The 21,776-nt window shown below is 39.3% G+C and overlaps 1 protein-coding gene across 1 annotated transcript in view; it reads left to right on the forward strand.

The window, feature by feature from the left end:
* Positions 1-227: 227 nt before the first annotated feature.
* The window catches only part of bru3 (CUGBP Elav-like family member bruno 3), a 157,027-nt gene continuing 135,478 nt past the window's right edge, over positions 228-21,776 (forward strand). The window contains 2 exon segments of the mRNA XM_089467251.1: positions 228-653; positions 2,493-2,979. Coding sequence (XP_089323377.1) covers positions 2,920-2,979 — 60 coding nt within the window. The 5' untranslated portion in view covers positions 228-653; positions 2,493-2,919.

The following is a 21,776-nucleotide window of genomic DNA, read 5'->3' on the forward strand; positions in this document are numbered from 1 at the left end:
ACAAGGGCAACGTGTATTTTGTTTACCGTTACTCGTTCGTTGCCGGCTGTTGCGTTCGCTGGTTCGAATTGGTCGTGAGTTTCGTACGTACGTTCGTTCGTATTTGTTGTAAGTTCGTTCGCGTCAGACGTTCGTTCGGCCGTTCGGCTCGTGCGAGCCGTTGTTAGCCGTTGGCTCGTCTTTTATCCACACTTCTCGCATTTGGCAAGCGCCGTCCTTTTTCAGTATTCAGTATGAAATTGAGTTTTGTGTAGTTAAGTCGGAATATTTCGTATGATTCTCGTCGACTGTCTGTCGTGTGACATTTGTTCAAAATAAATACAAAAATATTCAACACTAAGAAATAATACTAATCTAAATAATTAAATAATATTAAAAAAAAAACCCACACACAAAAATATAAATATACACACACATATTATATATATAAATTAAATTCGCTTAAATATTTCCAAAAATAAAAATACAAATAAAGCAAAAATTATATATCAAACCAATTTAATAATCAAATCAAATTCGCCAGCCAACCAAAACAAAACAACTTTACAAGCCAACAAAATACAAAAACAAAGAAGAGTTTATCAAATCACAAACCAAATATAACTAAACTTTATTATTGTTAAACAAAACCAAAAAGAGAAACAAAAAATTAAGTAAGAAACGAAACTTTTCGAAAATAGAAATTCCATTGCTCCAAATTTACCTTTACACAGATTTCCCAGAGTATTTTCAAATACTTTAAACTACCTTTCGAATCGTGTTTGAACATTTTTCTTTCATTCGAGCCCAAAATAAACCAAAAAATTTGATAAACAAACAAAAAATAATTGGAAAACAAATTGTAAACAAAAGAGAGAAAAAAAATCACTTGAATTTTCTCTCCGCTCTATTTTTTACTCTTTTTCTTTTTTTGAATTTGAATTGCCTGTTTTTTTTTTTTCTCAATTTTCCTATGTAAACAAACATTGGAAAATTGTTTCACATAAAAATGGAAAAGTGTGTGGAAAAGAGTTAAACAAGATTTTCTTTTTCTAATTGAAACTTGGAAATTTAAAATGAATGTAGAAATTGAACATGAAAATTCGGAATTTTAAATTTGCATTTGAACTTGAATCCGAGTTGAAGAATCTTAAAACATTCCTAAATTTCATGTACATTTGAAATAATGCTCTCAATTTCTGACTATATATTCGTATCTTTTTAAATATAAATTATTTGCTAGTATATGCATATATAATCATATTTATATAGATTTCATATATGCAATTTTCCGCTTTTCCTCAATTTTTGGGCAAGAATATCTTGCTTTTGCCTGAGTTGTTCTCTCCCTCTCTCTCTCTCTCTGAATATTTGAAATTTTCTTCTTGTTACCATTTTCGGATAATATATCTCTTCTATTCCATGGGCTAAATGTAAATATTGTTTATAAATTGTGAGTGCGTGAAAATATTTCTTGGAAAATTTGTGCAAAGTGTGAATTCGAATTTTGTTTTTATTTTAAAGAGGAAAAATTGGCTTTAAGAGATATTTTCTTTAAGCTGTAAAAATAAGGAAAATTTCTTGAGTTCTCAAACTCAGAAATAGTTAAAGAATAATTAAAGTTTTTAATATTTTTAAAAATATTCCAAATTAATTTTTTTAGCCAAGCTTGTCTTGGCTTTAAAGAGGAAGACAAGTATTTTTAGAAGTTGTTCGATTTCTCAGGTTTTTGAAACTAAAATTAAAAATGTTTCATATAATCCCTAAAACTGAATTAGTTTTCAAATTATTATGCAAAATTGAGTATAGAAAAAGTGCTTTGAATTATTTACTTGAATAGTTTTTGCCCAATTTTGTGCTTGGAGATTTTTTAAGATAGATTAAAAGAAATGTTTGTCTACATTTTTACTATATTTAAAACAGGCTTAAACTGGTATATTGGAACAAAATTTTCTAAATAAAATGTTTTTAAAGAGTTACTACAAGTTCCTTTGAGCTTTTTCTTATATTAAAAAAAAATTATTTCTTTAATATATATAATGAATTTTGTAATAGAACGCAAAATGAACCTTCTGAATAAATGCATTAAATTGAAGAAAAGTAAATAATCTGGAAACATGAACAAATTTTTGAAAAACTAGTTATTCGAGAAAGATATTTTTATATATTGTATGCTCATATATGATATAATGTATTTAATACAAATGAGATACATCATATTTAATGATGTTAGTTTGCAAATTTCCACAGGTACCTGAATTCATGAAAAGCAAATTTAACTTCACGTAGGTCTAAATACGCTCATCTCTTAGAAATCCATTAGATTTCCCATATATCCAAAGTTTCTAAGCAATAAAATTTGGATTCATTTCATTCTCCTATCATCAAAGCGAAAATAAATCAAAGCACATTAAAGAAATCGCTGATTAACTGTACTCGATTAAGCATTAGAGACAGTAAAGAAGAGAACGAAATAAACGTTTAACAATAATAATAATCATATTAATTTTTAGAAAAAAAACCAAAAAACAGCAACAGAAACAACATAAGCGTGTGTGTTTAAATACTGGAAAACACAGATAAGATAAATTTACATACACACGCACAACAACAACAACGACAACAAAAAAACCTTATAATATGTACATTAAATAAGAGAAATAGAAAAAGAGAAAACGCATAAAAAACAACTCAAGTGCAAACAACAACAACAACAAAAAAGAAACAAAATCAAAAAAGTGTTGAAAAATTAGCAAACAAAAATAAATACAACAAAAACATATATATTTAAATATATGCATACACATATATTTAATAAGCAGCAAGAAGAAAAACAATAAACACAGAACTGAGCCAAAAAGAAAGCAAAAAGAAATCAATTAACAACGATAATAAAAATTGAAAATTTTTCTCGCAACGTTCCAGTGCAAATCGTTCCATATGGTTCATATTATTGAATTGGTCGGCCAGCCGAAGGTTGAGTTTGCTCAACAAGTTACTGTGAGTATCCGCTATAAAGCACAGCAGTGTGTGTATATTTCCAATAGCAAAGTGACACAGAGAATGGGCGAGAGTGAGAGGGAGGCATACACTCATACACTCTTACACGCACACACGCACGCAAATGATAATAAATCTTGTGTCTGTAGTCACGTAATGACAACTTAATACAAATACATGTGTATGCGTGTGTGTGTGCAAAGGGCAACAGCAAAAAATTACAAAAACAATATAAAAGAGAAAGAAATTCATTTGCACACACACTCGCACACAAGCACACACTTTTTATTATGTTGTTTGGGTGTCGCCTTTTCTCTGCTCTCTTCGCCTCACTTTTCGCTTTGCCCAACATATTTTGACAATTAATCATTCGGGACTTTGTGCAGTGCGGCGAGACAAGGCAAGGCGAGGTGAGGCGGCTGCGGCGAAATGCCAAAAATCAGCGCCTCGCCAGTCTCGCAGTGTTTGTTCGCTCTGTATGTGTGTAGGTCAATCTGACTTGTCTGCATTTGTACGTGCGTATTTGTGTAGATGGGTGTGTGAGTTTGAATCTCTGTAAAGCTTGGCCACGCAATTCTCAGTTCCTTTTTTTTTTTTTTTTTTGCAAGCGGCAACAGCTGTGCCCCTTGTTTGTTACCGTTATAATTGTCGTTCGCCAGCAAGTGCATTGACTTACTTTGTCCTTGCGAGTCGCCGCGAAAGTGGCACGAAAAAGTATGCTACAGCTTTGTCTGCGAAGTTACTTTAATTTGAGGGAAGCAAGTTGATATTCTCTTTAAAGAAAAGAGCTTAAAGTTAGATGTGGAAAATAGAGGAAACACATTTTCTGCTAGCTGTGGAATTTCGAATTATAATAATAATAAGAAGAATTTATGAAATATATTCTTCTTCTTCTTCTTTTTCTATTGTAATTACCGATCAGCTATATAAAAAATTTTAATTGATGGGAGAATGAGTAATTTATAAAATTTGTATTACTAAACTCTGCATTCCATTCAAGTCCAAAACATCGGAATAATTTTTCACATATTTATCTATATCTAGATGAAATAAATTCATTTTATTTGAGTCTAAAATATATAATCAGTATTTTGTTCATATATCTATCTTTATTTTTATATATCATTTCCTGAGAATATCGCATATCTGTAAATTCCATCCATATCCATCAATTCATAAATTAGCTGTCAAACTATTGCTCAACTATTTTGTCTACGAACTTTTAGTACCAAGTGTAATTTGCCAATTTGCTTCCTTGTCCACATTACACATACGAAATTTGCCTACTTTTAAGGTTTCTCTTGATTTATTTGCGTTCTCTCTTCATTGCTTTAAGCTCAAGCATATGGCGTGGCTTATCTGTAAATCCCGTTTTATACGTTTTTGTTGTTTTTTTTGTTGCTTTGCCTACTCCCCCTTCTCGCTGTCTACTTTTGCTCTATAAAGACTTTCTTAAAGTTGATGCAAAATTTAGAAACTTAAATTCTAATCGGATTTACGAACATTTCTTCTATTTTCGCTATTCTATGGCAGCTGACTGTGAGTGTGTGCGTGCGTGTAAGTTGTTGTTACTGTTATTGTTGTCTGCTTGTCACCCTCTTCTCGATTTTATTACACAGTCTCTTTAGTTCCCGGTCTCAGCGACTATTGCGTAAATTTCATTGTGTGTTTCACTTTTATGGTGGTTGCTTGTGTGGGTGGCTGCTGCTGCTGCTGCTGCTTCTTCTTCTACTCCTGGCTTCACGGGTATTCGAGCGGGAGCGGTGGTCGGCGGGCGGCGGCATAAAGCGAATGCGTGCGACGTGCGTGCGTCGACTACGCTGCCGGCGTCGCAGTTGTTCTTTGTTGTGCTTTGTGCGTGCGCCACTCTCTCTCTCTCTTTCGCTCTCTCTCCGCCTCGCTCACTCTCTCTCTAGCTGTCTGTCTGTCTGTGTGTCTGTCTGTTTTACTTTTATCCCTGCCATGGGGATGTTCAATGTTCCATTGCGTTTGCTTATTCTAATGATGACACATGCGTTCTCTCCACTTGGTTTGCTTATTGGGTTATGTTGTTGTCCTTCATTCTTGTTCTTCTTGTTCGTGCTGCTGCTGCTGCTGCTGCTGTTGTTGTTGTTGCTGTTATCCGCTATTCCTGTTGCCCGCTGGTTCTCTTTCCGTTTCGCTTGTGCTTGTATTGTTGTTCAATATTTTTGTGCCACTTGTTTTGAATTTTTTCACATTTTTCGCATCCTTTTTATTCAGCTGTCATTGTCGTATCTGCTTCTGCTACTACTTGTTGTTGTTGGTGTTGTTGGTGCTATTACGTGCGCGCTAAGTTGCTCGTTAAATGCTTAAGTGGAGCAGAGTCGTTGACACAGTTTTCTCTTTGCCCATTGCATTCGCATGACTCACACAGCTCCTTCTCACATCACACACGAGTGCGAGCGAGACAGACGGCATCGGACTGATAGCTAGAGATGGGAGGAAGCGAAGTTTTTGCTTTGCGAACTGCTTTTAAAGTTTTATTTTCGTTTACGAGCAACTTTTCTTTGTTGACTCGCATGCAATTGTTAAGCTTGTGTCATAAGGACAATGCAAGCCAGGCATACTTAAAGGCAGAAGCTTACCAAAAAAAAAAAAAAAAAAAGTGGCGAAAAATAAGAAAAGAAGAGAATTTATTGTTCGGCTGATAAAAAGTCCAGTCCATTTAAGTTTCAATAGAATTCATGAGAGTTTTGGTTAAACAACTGAAATTATAGCAACTGTAAACAGAATCTGATCTGATTATAAAATATGGGTGTATTTAAGCAGTGTAATACTCATATATGTATGTTCTTCACTTTAGTAAACTTTCCATAGTCTCTTTCATATATGTATGTTTTTCACTTTAGTAAACTTTCCATAGTCTCTTTGCCTTCTCTTGTCTTATCGCTATTGTCTATTCTCTCTATCGATTTCGCATTCTCACATTATTTCCGCTTTATTTATGTAATCCAGTTGAAAGTTTAAACTAGATTTCCATTTCTCTTACTTTGCCATTGTCTTGCACTGTGCGCCCTTCTATTACATTCTCATAAATTGCAGCTGGCAAAAGAAAGTTGTACTTTTTAATTCCATAGCCGGTGCTTCCTTTTCCACTTTAACTCCTGCCACAATATTTATGTTTATTAGCCAGGCTATTGCGCAGAGTTGGGCAATTACCTAGCCAACAAAAGGCGTTGGCGCTTTTCAATATTTATGCCACCGGCCACCGGTGGGGGAAAGCGCTAATAATATGCAGAACCAGAGCCATAGCAAGAGCCGGAGCCGGAGCCGGAGCCAGAACAGAACCAGAAGTCGAGGCATAACAACGACCGCAAACCCGTTATTATTATTGTTGCATATGCCGAGGCGTTTTTGCCTGTCGTTTTGTTTTCCCAAGCAATTTGCTAGGCATGTAATTTAATAGCTCGGTGGCAACCCTGCACACACGTCCCACTGTCCGTGTGCCTGTGACAGTAGCTGTTGACGCGCCTCAGGTGGGACAGCCAGGTATGTCAACAGGCAAATTATGCCCAAGGTAAGGCGCAGACAATGAAGTCCTGGACGATTAGTGAGCGCCTTCCGAGGAGAGGCGAAGCGAAGTTGAGGTCCTGTGAAAGGCGATTCCTTGGAGTGTTGCAATTACGAAAGGTTGCGCTAAATTGTGTGTGCATAATTGCTGAGAGGCCTCAGGACTTTCGAATGCCACAGCGAATCACCTGGAATGTGCATAGAGGAATGTGAGGGAAATATAACAAATATTTCGAGTTGATAGAGATGAAATTCGGAATATGAAATTAATGTGGAATAGAGATGAATGTGTGGATGGGCAGATGGGGAATTTAATTTAGGGAATATGGAATGTATATGGGAAGTATGAATGCAGATGGGATATATGTAATATATGAGATAGAGATAGAGATAAATACGTGATTGAATGAGATAAAAAATGTGATCTGAGAATGCTATGCTATTAATGAGATATATGGAGAACAGATGAGGTAGATGAAGATGATATGGAAAAGATATAGAATATAATGTAAAGTATTTAAAAAATAATAAATAGATTCAGTGAAAGATATGTGAATATGTAGAATCTATAAATGATATAGCAAACAATTTCAAATATACTCCATAAACCTCTTCGACTTATTGGAAAAACCCAAATCATTCTTTATTTAAACGAAACTTTGACGGCCTCAATCAATATGTAATTGTAGCTCTACTCATATATCTGCTGGTCATATTATAGCCATATATAGTTTCATATTCCGCTCAGCCAGCCAAGGCATTCCTCTATATATGATGCTAGTAAATTATTACAGTTTCTTCCTCTTCTTCTTCTGCTTTTGTATTAAATTGTTGGCCACGCGACTCGCTCGTTGTGCGAGGTGACATTTTTATAGCTTTGTTAACAGGCCCAACAATTTTTTCTTGTTGGTTGGTCGAAAAAACTACCACCCCCCGTGACAGCGCTGTCGACCCCCCCGCCCCTGCTCCAGCGGCGGCACACGTTGCTCTTTGTTTTGCTGGGCATGTTTAGCGTTGATTATGCTTTGTGTGCTTTCAGCCAGGAAAAACTCACCCTCTATCGAGCTGTCGCCTTCTTATCGCTCACCGAGCTGAGCGGCATTAAAATTACTTGCGTGATTAACGCACACCCTCGAGCGTGTCGTGCCCCAGCCCCAACCACCTCTCCCACTGCCTCTCGTTCTCTCTCTAGTTTTATCTATGGCTGCCTGCCTTAATTGTGGGTCTTCCATTTGGCTATCGATCGATTTCGATTACGATTTCGATTGAGTTTCGATCTGCACAGCTCATTAGGCAATGGAACATCCATATGTATGCATATCTGCTATATATGTATATATATGTATTCCTGTATACTTGGTATACTTTTATGACCTTTTGGGCATTTGCTCGCTTTCTATTGTTTTGCTTGGTTTTGTTTATTGCCACAGCGCTTCAAAAATAGCTGCACAAATGTAAACAAAAAGCGCACAATTTTCTTCTCTTTTTTTCTGACCAGCAGCTGCGTGCGTCATGTGCACAGATTTTCCAGATGCTCCATCCGGAACACACACACACACTCTCCATCTCCCTCTGCCTCTCCCACTCTCACTTTGTATATTTTCACACTGCAACGTTGTTCCATATACTTAATTTTTGCCTAGCATAATTTTTATGGCTTTGCCAAAGTGCAAAACCGCATGAAGTGGATTTTTCTTTTTTGGTTTTTCTATATTTCTTTGTTTTGTGCTTTCGCCTAAACAATAAATCGGCGTTTATTTATGTGGCACGGCAAAATGCTAGCTGCAAATTTGTATAATAAATAGTTTACCGCGTACGCGTAGACGGCCTATGCATTTTTTAGATCGAACAGCATTTGATTGGATTGTTGCCAGGGCAGTTCAATACGAGAATTCGATTATTAAGTTTCTTATTCAAATGATTCATATTTTGCATATTTAAAACCTATTTTTAAAGCAATATTCGTGCCTGCATAGGAATTTTCGACTCACGTCACAAGCCGCACATCTCTAATGGAAGCAGGTAGCAGCTTACGATCATTCGTTATTGTGAGAGTGAGCGAGACAGCAACGTAGTTGAAGCGTAGCTTAGAGCAGTCAAGTGCCTGATTGGCTGAGCAAGCAGTTGAAAGAATAAGCAACAGAGGGCGCTCAATACATGTGGAAATGCACATGAAATCATATTCCAGACACTTCCAATCGAACCATCAGTAAATATCTTACACTCAATTTATTAGTTGCTATTTTCATAATTGATTGCCCAGGTCCTTGGCCAACTGGCTAATAAATCAACTAAATTATGTTACCGAATAACCAGAAAAAGAAATATTTACATTTACATGCAAGGCCAATTTTTCTCTTATTTCTCATTTCTTTTTGTGTGTTTTGGTTTGGGAGAAGCCAAACAAACCGCTAATTGTCGATAAACAACCAATAAAATACAAATTTCCCAAAAACATTTATCAAAAATAATATAAATAATAACAATAACCAGGGCACACACACACACACGCACGTACGCACAGGGGCGATAAATAAAATGGTAAAAGGAAACTCAAACTGCTTTGAGCAGAGACGAGGACAAGAGTAGGACAACAACAACAACAAGAGCAACAAACGACAAAGTGTATGGAAAATAGTGTTTGACAGCTCATAAAAAATAATGTCGTATTCATTAAGGTTGCCAATGTAATGCGTGTGACTGCGTGTGAGTTTGTGTGAGTGTGGGAAGTTCTCGATGTTTGAGGTTGAGGCTGTTGCTGGGGTTGCCAAAAGCGAAATTCATTTTATTTACGACAGGAAGCAGGCAGAAAGCAACAGCAAAAGCACTCGAAACGCACGCATGCAAAGAGATAGGGAGCGGGAGCGGGAGCGGGGAGAGTGAGTGAGAGAGAGAGAGCGAGCGACAGCGGTGGGTTGCGTACGTATTGGTTGAGTGAAGAGCAAGCGGTGTGCTGAGAGGTAAAGGCAAGCCAAAAGCATTTAATTGAAATGCAGCTGAATAGTGAGTGAGAGCGGGAGAGCATGAGAGGGGCAGAAGAAATACGCAAAAACTGAGAAAAACGCGTCAAAACAAACGAAGGCAAATACCGTTGACATTGTCAGACTGACAGACAGTAGCTACACATCTCACTCACACTTGGGCGTGCTGGCTCTAACCCTCTCGCTCTCGCACTCGCACTCGCCCTCGCACTCTACCTGCCAGCATAACGAGCGCAGCTGCTTTGTGAGTGGCGCCAATATTTGTATTGTTGTTGTTCTTGCACTTGACGAAAGCAGTTGCTGTTGTTGTTGTTGTTTTTGGCATTACCTTTTTAAAGGCTTGCGTGTCACAGCTCTGTTGTTGCTGTTGTTTCTGTTAAGGAGGCTCGCATAGTGCTTGAAAAGTGTTTTCCATTAGGGTGGTTCGCTTTTAGTTGTTTTCGCTTTGTATTTATGCTAGTTTTCTTGGCATGGGGTGCGTTTCGTACGTTCACATGCAAATGCTATAAGGTGTTATATTTTATGTACATTTAATTGAGACTTATTAGGTAGTGAAGTGTTCTACTTGAACAACTTTCGAGGTTCCATTTGGCAGTTGGCCTGTTGATACTGTCGTTAGCTTGTTTCGGGCATCAAGTTCTATTAACTCAAATTAAAGAAGTGTTGAAGCAATTTCATTAAGGAGGAGAGGAGTTCGAAAAGTGCTAGTATAATATTATTAAAGAGCATATTATTATAATAATATTCAGACATAGCAAACCCTTCTACTCATTGCCATTTCTTTTCTATTGCTCTCTCTCGCTCACACATTTGATTGATATCTTTTGATTCCTTTCAATTTGGCATTCCTTTGGGATATTTCCATATTCTAGTCGAGTTTAAAGTAAATCTGGGCAAATCCTTATGCCTTAGCTACATAATTTCTTGCACATAAATGATGCATATGCATTTCTGTGTCAGTGTCGAAATGTATCTGCATCTGCAACTGCATCTGCATGTGCAACTGCTAGATACATGCGTCATGTATTTTTTATACACTCCTCCAACATCATCTTTATGCTTTGACAAAATGTATGACATTTGCATATCGCAAAAGCCACCCAGCAAACCCGCCCAATCAGTCTTTCAGTTGGCAAATTTTCCTTACTCTCTCTCTCGCGCTCCCACTCCCCGAATAGTTTTCCCATTTTCCCAGCAGTCGGCAGCAGCTGCTGCTGCTGCTGCTGCTCTTTGGTAGTTCTTCCCTTGAAAAATGCAGCAAAAGCCAACGAACTGTAACTGGACGTCGTTTTCATCAATATCAATGGGCGATTTGGGCGGCCGGGGCCAACGACACGGCGAATGTTGCAAGTTGCAACATATGCGAACTGCCAGCCTGCCTGCTGGCCGTGCCACAACACATGGCTGCTGGCAGGAGGCGGCAGTTGGTCAGGGGGCGTGCTGTGTGGACAGCAGCAGCAGCGCGCAATACAACGCATCATTTTTATTGTTTGTCGGCGAGCAACAGCAACATAACAACAACAACAACAGCAACAACATCAACTGGCAACTGACGACGACGTCTATTGAAAATAGAAAGCACATGCTGAAAGGCATCTAGTGCGGGGGCGGTGCAGGGGCAGCAACCGTTTCTTGCTTTGTATTTTTGCACCAAAAATAGAAAAAAAAAAAATGCAATACTCAAAAAAAAAAAAAAAAAAAACTCGAATGCGCATTGAAGTGGCGGCGTCTAATGTAGCTGAAGTTCTTGCAGCAGAGGCGGAGGTGGTGGTGGAGGTGTTGGTGGTGGCGGTGGGCGCTAGTGGCATGTGGCATGTGGCATGTGGTAGCAGCTAGTTGGACTTGCTGCATACGCAGTAGCTTAGCAATATTTCAGAGTTATTTCAGCTTTGCTTCTCTTATTTTATTTTATTGTATTTCATTTTATTTTATATATTTTTTGTTCATTGTAGTTCAGATTTCATGTGGCGCTGGTGGGCGTGGCAGCAGCACTTTATGTTGTTTAGATCACATGGAATTAGAGCGGAGATATTGAAGCACCAAGGAATAAATAGAGCAGGTTTAAAACTTTGCTATGTAAACGATATTTTTTTTGTGGGGTTAAATCGATAATCGATATATGATCATACATGGTATATGTCAGTTTATATGTTATTTTATATATTAGATATGTTTTGTATATATAACATCATATGTATAAATGAGAGATGATTATAACCTATCTGATATATCATTTAAATGATAGATTGATTATATATATTTGATATATGATATTTATCTCGTTTTACTGAATTATCTGGCTCATCTTAAGATATCCTGTTTATCTTTTGTATGTTACATTTTAAATATCTTATATCTTACTTATCCTATATATTTTATTATATCACATCTTTGAGATGTTGTAAATTTCATATATTTCATATATCCGTTATAGCTTTAAGCTCTTCCATTTGGGCTTTAAAACACCTTTTTGCAGCCAAAGCAATTCGCTTCACACACGCAGCTCCTATTTTTGTTACCCACTTATTCAATTTGCCAACCCTTCTCGGCGCTTCTCATTGTGTTTAGCTCGCACAGTGCAACTACAGAAAAAAGGGCATCAACTGCTTTAATTTAACGCTACACGCACACGCACTGTCGCCCTTTGCAATCTATGGGCTACACCTAGCAGCACCCTCCTCTCCCCTCGCCATATATCCACAAGAGCTACCGCTAAATCGTCACTAATACGCCGACTTGTGCTCAGCCTTGCGTGCGTGTAATAAAAAAAGCAACTATTTCGCTTAATAACTGACAGCAGGAGCAGGAGCAGGAGCAGGAGCCGGGACAGGAGCAGGAGCAGGAGCTGGGACAGCAGCACTTTGCCACACGACGCGTCACATGTGGCAGTTGCATGCAAATCCCAGCTCACAGCTGCAACTGGACAATGCACAATTCATTCAGTGGCTCCTCCTACTCCACTGCTCCACTCCTCCACTGCTCCAGTTCTTAGACGCCAACCGCCTGGCGCTCCTTCGTTCGCTCGCTCTCGTTGTCGTCCGCCGACAATCGGCTTGCAGCCCCTACATTTTATTTTTCTTCCTCCAACCCTTTTCGTTTTTGTTTTTTTTTTTTTGTGTGTTTTGTATAAGCCTTCGCTTCGGCTCCTCTTTCTTTTTTTCCCATTTTTTTTTGCAAGTTTGTGTAACTATTTTCCATGCGCATGGGCATTGCAGGCCACCACCATTACCACCAGCCGCACCACTAGCAGCAGCCGCTGAGTGCAGCGGCGGGACGTGGGGACAGGGGGGGGGGAGGCGTCGGGACGACAAGCAGCCGGCGCCGGCTGGATAACCAACCAGAACGAGGCGCTGAGCAACTGGAGCATTGCTACTATTTATTTGTGCCGGCTACTGTTAGTTGTGGCTCTATCTGTGTGTGTGTGTGTCTGTGTGTGTGTAAGACTCAACCCTCAGCACAGTTTTGCTGGGATTTTTCAATTATGCGCACGTTTATTACACGATTTTAACACGCTGACAGCGCCACCTAAAAGTATGCTACGATATAGTAAAGCTGCGCTTCTTCTTCTACTTCCTTTTGTTACCTTTCTGGTTGTTGGTGCATCTACTATTTTCTTAAATTTATGTGAGAATTCAAGTTGGGTAGATGGGGAAATTGTTGAGTTTGTATTGGCAGCAGGTTCATGGGATGAGATGCTATGGACTTAGGGATTGCATCAATTGGAGATGTTTGATATAAATATATATGAATAAAAAGAAATTGATGTGAAGTATATGAATAATATGAAAGATATGGGTATTTGTATAAAAAATAATGAGATATTTGTAGTAAAATGCTACCCAATTGAAGTCTACTTGGTTCACTTTTACTTATAATTCCATTCATCTTTTATTGTTTATGTAGAGATATAAAAAAGCCTTAGCATTTTCATCGACCTTTTATTATATGTTTACAATAGCAAAGGTAAACAGGCAAAACTATTTTTGGGTATATCAAATTGAAGATAGAGACATTAGAACTGACTATATAAATAGATTTATAAAAACATACAATCTATTGTCTATAAAAATGAAATGAATTTGTATATTTTCTTAAAAGAGAAAAAAATATACAAATTAATTTTTATCTCTTTCTATAAAGGAGAAAAAATATATACAAATTAATTACTCAACTGACTGAAAATTTTAAAATAATCCAATATAACAAATCAAATTTAATCCAAATTTAAGCAAAGTATGCTGAGCTCCATTAAAATCCCTTCCATAACTGAAAATAAATTCCATGAGCAGCCGTAAGAAATGCATAGCAGATGATCAAAGAGTCAAGCAACTCACCTGAACTCTCAGATGTTTTCCCTTTTTTTTTGTATTATATAAGCCGCTGAATCTATTGTGAAAAAGTTGTGGCAGATATCTTTGGCAGACTTTGCTTCTAATTGCTACAAAATGCACAAATTAAGCAACGCTCGACGCAGAGGCGTCCCACGCTCCACGCCCCACGCCCCCGCCTCGGGCGACTCCGCCATGGAGCCACGGATTGATGGCCAACTGTCAATTGCTAAGCTGGAGTCGCAGTCAGTGCTTAACCCAGTCTATGGATGTACTTAGATTGAAAGTTGAGTGAAAGCAAAAAAAGAGAGAGGGAGAAAAAGGACAAAAAAAAAGAAGTAAAGTAAACGATAAAGGCAAAGAAAAAGGAAAGCAAGGCGAAACGCCGGCGCACAGAGCGAAAGAAAGAAATGAAACTTTTTAATGATGTAAAGTACAAAGTTTTGTGTCTTGTCGTAACTTGAGTAAACTTTGAGTTATGCCTTAGATGCGAGGCGAACGCGAACGCGACGACCTCAAAACGTAGCCAGGACTTTGGGAGGACATCCTTTTAGCTAAATATATATCGATCGAAGCTGAGCAGAGCTCGACGAGTCGATTGGGACTGTGACTGGAATTTATTTTGTCGTTTTGTTAAAAGTTTTCAACACTCGCCTTTTATTATGACATACGCAAGCGCGCAAATTAGTAATGGAACAGGCTGTGGAGGGAGCGAAGCGGGAGTGAAAGGGGGGAGGGGGGAGGGGAGTGTAGGCTAATAAAATGCCAATTTGCTGCATTGAATGGCTGCTTTATTGGCCGCCATTACAACTCGTACGTACATAAAAAGCCGGCCAGGCTGGGCGACCACGCACATGCGTCAGTCACGCCCCCTTCCCTCTACTCAACAGCAGCGCCCCAGCAGCCAACGACCCCTTATGTGGAGTGGTTGGCTCAGTCTTTAAGACATTTTATGACGGCAACATTTACACGCATAAAATATGCATGATAAACTTTGTTGTTGCAATAAATCAGCATCAGCCGAAAAGTATGCAACGCTCTTTGCTGCCTTCAATGTGATTACTGAAAGCGCTCAAAGTTTAACATGTGTGTGTGTGTGTGTGTGTGTGAGCGAGTGGGTGTATGTGTGTCTCTGTATATACATTTATGTTATTTGCAATGATCGTAAAAGGCTGCGTGACCCAACTATAAACATTTTGCAGGCCAAAATCTAAACTAAAATTCGATTTGAGCTGCCTTTACGAGCGAGAGCAAGTAAAGCATTTAGCGGAAGCGCGCTTAAAGCTTACGTTTTTGCCGAATGTGAAAGCTTGATGTAACTAAATTGGTTCCTAAGTTGAAATTGGCTATTGATATACATCAATACTGCCTTTTCTTGATCGATTTATGTACAAATCTATCTTTCTGCTCTCTATTGTTATCTACACAACTCTCATAGATCTTTATCGATCTAGCTATCATTCTCTTCTTTTTAGTCTTTTATTCTTTCTCTATTGACTTGGCAATCCATCGCTTATCGATCTACTACATTTGTATCTATCTATCTATCTATCTATCTATCTATCTATCTATCTATCTATCTATCTATCTATCTATCTATCTATCTATCTATCTATCTATCTATCTATCTATCTATCCACCAATTCGGGCGATCTGTCTATCTATGAATTTATAGTTTTCTTTCTTTTTGTTGATCTATCGACATATATATCATATATATACAATATTTATCGATCGACAAATTTATTAATCGATCCATCTCTCTGTCTGCCCAACTAACAAACTTTTTTTATACGTATTTATTGTTCCGATCTGTCTGATGGAATTATCTATATACCTTTATCTATCTATTAAACTGCCCATCTACCAATTCTCGATATATTTATGTAGCTTTCTGTCTATCCTATCTACCCATACACCCATCTATTTTTCAATAATACAAAAGCCGTCTTCGAGCAGCTCTCATAGAAATATTACCCATACACCTATCTACTACCCATACACCTATCTTTTCTTTCAATTTTAAAAACCTTCTTCGAGCAGCTCTCATATAAATATTATCATTGCGCGGCTTGTTTACATTTTTGTTCGTAAAAACTGCTGTGCTTTGCCTTGCCTTGCTTTGCTTTGCCCGTGGCAACGTTTGCTATCAAACAACTTAAACTGTCATTAAACTTTTGTTGCGACTATTGAACCGAAAGTTTTCAAAGCTGCCTCAATCAGGACGCTGCGACAATGCAAAAGCGTCGCCTGGCCTTATAAATTGGCCCAAGCCAAACTTTTCGCCGAGGTGCAAATGCGCCAGCACAAAGAAAGAGAAAGAGCGACAGAGATAAGCGAGTGAGATGGCGATAGAGCTTTGGCAGACAAACAAAACTCTGTCTACGTTTGGCCATTGTGTGTTTTGATGACGCTTTTGTTGCCTGCATGCATAAAATATTTATGCGCCGCCAAATATGCAGCAAAAAATGTGTTCTGTTCGCCTCTCGTGCCATCTCTCTCCCACACTTGCGCGTGCAACTTTTCGCACTCGAATGAAATTACGCACAGCAACAACAACAGCAACAATAACAATTCGGGTACAAAAAAACTTTGCTACTTAAATGTTACGCTTTCAATTTTTTCCTCCCATTTGTTGTTGTTTTTCTTTTCTTTCGCTTTTTTGCTTTTGTTGCTTTTCTCTTTTGCTGCGCAGTTTATCAAGCATTTTGGCATGGCCCAGCGCACGCTCGATGCTGGCGTGGGTGGCAAACTTTTCATTAATAACGATTTTCCATTAACTATCGATTGATTTTGCAACGCCCAGCATCCCGCAGCAGCAGCAGAGGCAGCAACAGCAGCAGAGGCAGAGGCAGCAACAGCTGCAACAATGAGCCAAAGTAGCAAACCGAAACGCACTTCAGACAATGCCTGCAAGCGGCAGCAACAACAACAACAACAACAACAACTGCACTTGAGTCTATTTAAAACGCAAACAACAATAACACAAGTGGGCTAGTGGGCGTGGCAGGCGGCAACGGCGTCGGTTATGAGCCGCCGACGCCGCCAACAGGAAAAACTCATTGAAAACTTTTTCTTTTACACTTTGCGTGCAACGGGACTCTACCGCTTACGTTTAAACTTCCAACTCTCTCTATCTCTTTCGCTCTCTATTTGCACCGCTTAGGTGTATCGCAGGAGCAAGTTTTTAATTTTTTATCGCGCTGCGAGCTATGCGAACGTTTCGCTGCTGCCCTTTCTGCAGGGAATTGCGAATTGCTGATTGATTTCGCAATTCACTTCTTTAAAGGTGTTTGATGTTTGGGTGGGTATAGAAATAAATGATGAGCTAGGGAGTTGAACATATAGCTGAGGTGTTAAGCTATGAGAGATAGGGTATACTGAGAGGGGAACTGCTTTTAGATGAAGTTGCTAGAGAACGAACACATTGGTTGACAAATAGAAAAAGTTGTGTGAATGATTTTAAAGATATATGAGACAGATATTCAATATATTTATGATATATATTATAATTTTACTAATATTTTTGACAAGTATTATACTAAGATATCATTTGTCTATATCGGAATCTCATTAGGTACAAGATCATACCTTAAAGGCTTACTTTGATTGTAGAATTGATTCTCTCTGATCTCCACTTCTCTCATCATCCACTGCATACAAAGGCGATTTTCACTTATTTAATTTCTATATATCTCTAGTACTCAAAAGGGCATTTCAGTTACATAATAAGCCTTGCATTTCTCGCCCTTCATTTTCTGCTTTCATTTTTTTTTTCTCCCGCCTTATGCGTTACGTTTGCCTTTGTTGCTGTCACGTCTATTATGTGTATTGCCTTTTGTGTAGCTCGGCTTTATATTGTTGTTGCCGTTGTTGTTGTTGTTGTTTTTTATTATTATTTTGTATTCCTTTCCTTTGGTTTATTTTTTTATGTAGCCAAAGCAAGGCGCGTTGCGCCCAATATATATAAATTATTGCATAAAGTTTGGCGCTAAGTTGCAAAAAGTTTCCTTTTCATTGCTGCGGCTACCGCGACGAAGTCGAACGTTGAGCACGACATGCTACAATAGTCTATAAATCTTTATGGTCAACAGAGATTACATGGGCCAGCGTCGACCGACCGACCGACCGACCGACCGACCGGCCGGCCGACCGCCCGACTAGACCAGAGCCCGTATACCTCCTCTCCCCACTCCCCCCTCAACACACCCCACTCCCCCCTCAACACATTTCAATGTAGTTTATTGCCCCGTGCTGTTTGGCCTTAGCTGCTTTTTAGGCGCTGTGCTCAGTTTTGATTTGTGTTCGCGTTGCTCTTTGTTGTTGTGTATTGCAGTTGTTGTGGTTGGTCTCTTTGTGTGTGCGTGTGTGTGTGTGGTGTCCAGCATATGGTCATAAAAATGTGCAGAGCTCGGCAGATGCGCTGATAAATCATATTAAACCGAGAAACTATGCACGAAAACATATATGTATAGAGGTTTAGTTATTTATTTATATACATTTATCTATGCGAGAATGAATGCGAATGCGAATGCGAATGGGAATGCATAAAAATACTTGTAGCAATGGCAACAGCTTTGCCAGCGATAACAATGCAGTCCCATATGGCCTCAGCACATGAATTTCGATAAGAAACGTGTTAAGAGTGTTTCAGAGCTGGAAGTATGCGACCGGGCAATGCCCGCTGGGAGAGGCATTAAGGTGTGCAAATATACCAAGACTTTCATATTGATCTGTTTGGTTTTGTCTTAGGATTTTATTTCTGAATGTGAACTTGTTTTTGCTATAAGAGGTGCAAAGTTTAAGGTATTGAAGAGGCAAAAAGGAAGTGTGGGGTAATATGATGAACGGTGGATATAGATTGAAGCGACGGACAGGCAAATGCAGTCAGAGACCAGAAGATAGAGGGAGGGAGGAAGAGAGAGAGATATATAGGAATAGGCATATATTCAGGCAGCCGTACGTAGCAATAGTTGATCTGGAATATGGTCTCTACAATTTCTTCTGTTGCATCTTCTTCTGTGGCTCTCAATATTATAACAAAAACATTAACATTATAAACAACTTAAAGAAATGTCAAGGTATTGCTCAAGCTCACTCGCATTTAAATATCATGCTCACTTCAAACTGTTCTCAGCTACTGTTGCTCCGTTTAAAAAAATATCAAATTTCTGGGTTAAACTTCAGAGACAGTTGCCAAGGAACGGGAACAATTTACCCCATATTACACAATCTGAATCGTATTTCTTTACTGTTTTTATATCGAATTTACCTGCACCCACACACACACACACTCTTACGCATAAAGGGACACCCACACACTCACGCACACACTCGGGCAGTTTGGCTGTAAAGTAGGCCATAAAATATATCCCCGAAATGTCTTTAATTGCGTAAATTTGGTCATTGCGTGGGCGGCATTTTCGATTTACGTATTACGTATTACGCTCTTTGGCTCGTAAACAACTTGCCAGGAATGTCGCCCTTCTAAGTATCTAACAAAAAAGTAGTAGAAGCATAAGACGAAGAGGCAGAGGGGAAAGGGCACAGTGTAAACCGTATAGCAAACCGCACGGCGCATTTTACATAAAAATGCAATAAATAGCTACAGAAAAGCGCTTGGAAGCGCACCAGAAATTTATGTGGTCGAGGATCTCTACTCGAAGCCCTGTGCCCCTAGCCCTGGCCCGCCACTGTCACTCCCGCCCTACAGTATCTCCACTCGTAAATGTCAAATGTCGAGCTGGTTTGGGGCCAAGGGGAAGGCGACTCAAAGTATGCTTATAAATTGCTCTAAATAGCAATTTTTTCTTTTTTTTTTAGGTTATAGAGCGTCGCGCAACGTCTTTGGCTTGCTTATCGTGACCGGGTCCGGGTTCGAGTCCGGGTCTGGGTCCGGTACCGGGGTCCAGGTCCGTGCGCGCAGCGAGTGTCGTGTCATTTGTTCGTTTTCTTTATTAGTGTCATGTATTTTTATAGTTCAAAGGACATTTGAATGATTGAATGAACTGTATGTGTGTGAGTGTGTGCTGTTTGTACTACGTGTGTGTGTGTGTGTGTGTGGCGTCCACTGACCGCCCTACGGCCAAGAGCCGAACCGTACCAAAAACGAGTTGCGCGCATGATTTCATCCCTTGCAGCGCTGGGATCGCCCCCCCCCCCCTCCTCGACAGCCCCCGCGCACGCCCTGCTGGCCCTTGCGTGTGGTCGCACTGGTCAGCCGCCCAGGCACGTTTCATCATGGGTTGCTTGTTGGTTTCGACTATATCAAATAACGACTATTGACTGCGCCTGCTGTCTCTCGCCTTCGCCCTCGCTCGTGTCGTGTCCTGGGTCTGTGTGTGTGTGTGTGTGTGCACGTGTAGGGTTACACAACGCGGCTCCTGCTCCTGCTGCTGCTGCTTCTGCTCCAGCTCGAGCTGCTGGTGCTGCTTTTGATGATGATGTTGTTGTCGTCGCCAGCGTTGACGTTGTCGATGACGAATGAAAATCAATATTTATTAGATTACTTTCGAAATTTTATACGAAAATAGAATTTTTATGACATTTTATTCAGCTCTCTCTCTCTCTCTTTCTCTCTCTCTCTCTCTCTGGCTGTCTCGCTCCTTTGAGCATTTGCTAACTGCCTCAACAAACATTTTCTAGTTGCTTTAAGGGCTGTCAATCAATTTTTTTAAAGGGTCAACACACATTGCCAACTGTCAGCTGAAAAAGCTTTTACTTTATTAAAGAATATATTGGACAAGGAAGTTTTCACATGTATAGAGATTTCCATGTGCATGTGTTTGGGGAGTATTCCATATAAATTATATATATATACTTATATATATATATATATATACTTATATATATATTTAGCAGTTTTCTTGCTCTGCTTACGCACAGTTTTATTAATAAGCTTAATAGTTCGGCCATTATCTCAGCTCCAATTAAAGTTATAATCTTTCTCTTTCACTTTTATTTCTTTTGCCTGCCCGTCCCCGCCTCATGCCTCATCATCAGCATTCCCTAATGACTCGGCTAATAACATAAACCAATTACTTGAATATCTGTTCAACTGCACATTTAATATTAATATCTTGCCTCTCACTCACTCTCTCCTTCTCTCTCTCTCTCTTTCTCCCATCTCTTGCAGGTAAGTTGCCATCATCCATTAATACCACCAGCCATCAAATTAGTAAGTACAGAAAACGAGCTGCTAACACTTTTATGTGCGTCTTTTAATGTATATCTCTATGTTTATATATATGTGTGTGCATGTGTGTGTTTGTGTGTGTGTGTGTGCTGTGGTACATATAAGAATTCTACACCTATGTAGAGGGTCAGGCCACTGAATTTTAGTGGCCTCCGCTGACCTCGTTTGGGGCTCGTTTTTATGGCCAAGAGCCAAGCCCTAAGCGCCGCTGATGCTTCTCACGTGGCTCAAAACTAAAAGCTCCCCGGAGTGCAGGAGACAACGGTAGCCGCTCGCACCACAGCCCAGCCACCCACTCGGGAGCCACTTAATTATGAAGCTGCACATGAAGTAAAACGTCATAAAGCGTCGAGTTGAGCTCATTCCTCCAGCTGCCTCAGCTTTCCTTCCTTCCTGCCTTATTTTTGTTTTTGTTTTTTTTTTTTTTGGCAGGCTGTGGCAATTGCTGCCTTGGGTAGCATCATCCGTCGTCTGCTTGCCTCAGCATTGTTGTTGCTGTTGTTGTAGTTTTTTGCCGTTGTCGGTTGTTGCTACATTTTGCAGTTAATTTTGCGTTGCTAAATAAACTGTTTATGGCATTTATGCCAAAAATTTTTGGCCAAGCGGAGCGAAGCGAAGGCAGCTGGATGAAGGATGACGATGAATGAGGCGACTAATGGTTGCTGCTCTGAGTGCACAACTGTATATGTGTGTGTGTGTGTGTGAGTGTGTGTGTGTGTGTGTGTGAGTGTGTGTGGATGTGACTGTATGTGTGTGTGTGTG

Source organism: Drosophila arizonae, chromosome 4, assembly GCF_054131065.1.
Source record: "Drosophila arizonae isolate 15081-1271.41 chromosome 4, UAZ_ARI_1.0, whole genome shotgun sequence".
Taxonomy (NCBI): Eukaryota; Metazoa; Arthropoda; class Insecta; order Diptera; family Drosophilidae; genus Drosophila; species Drosophila arizonae.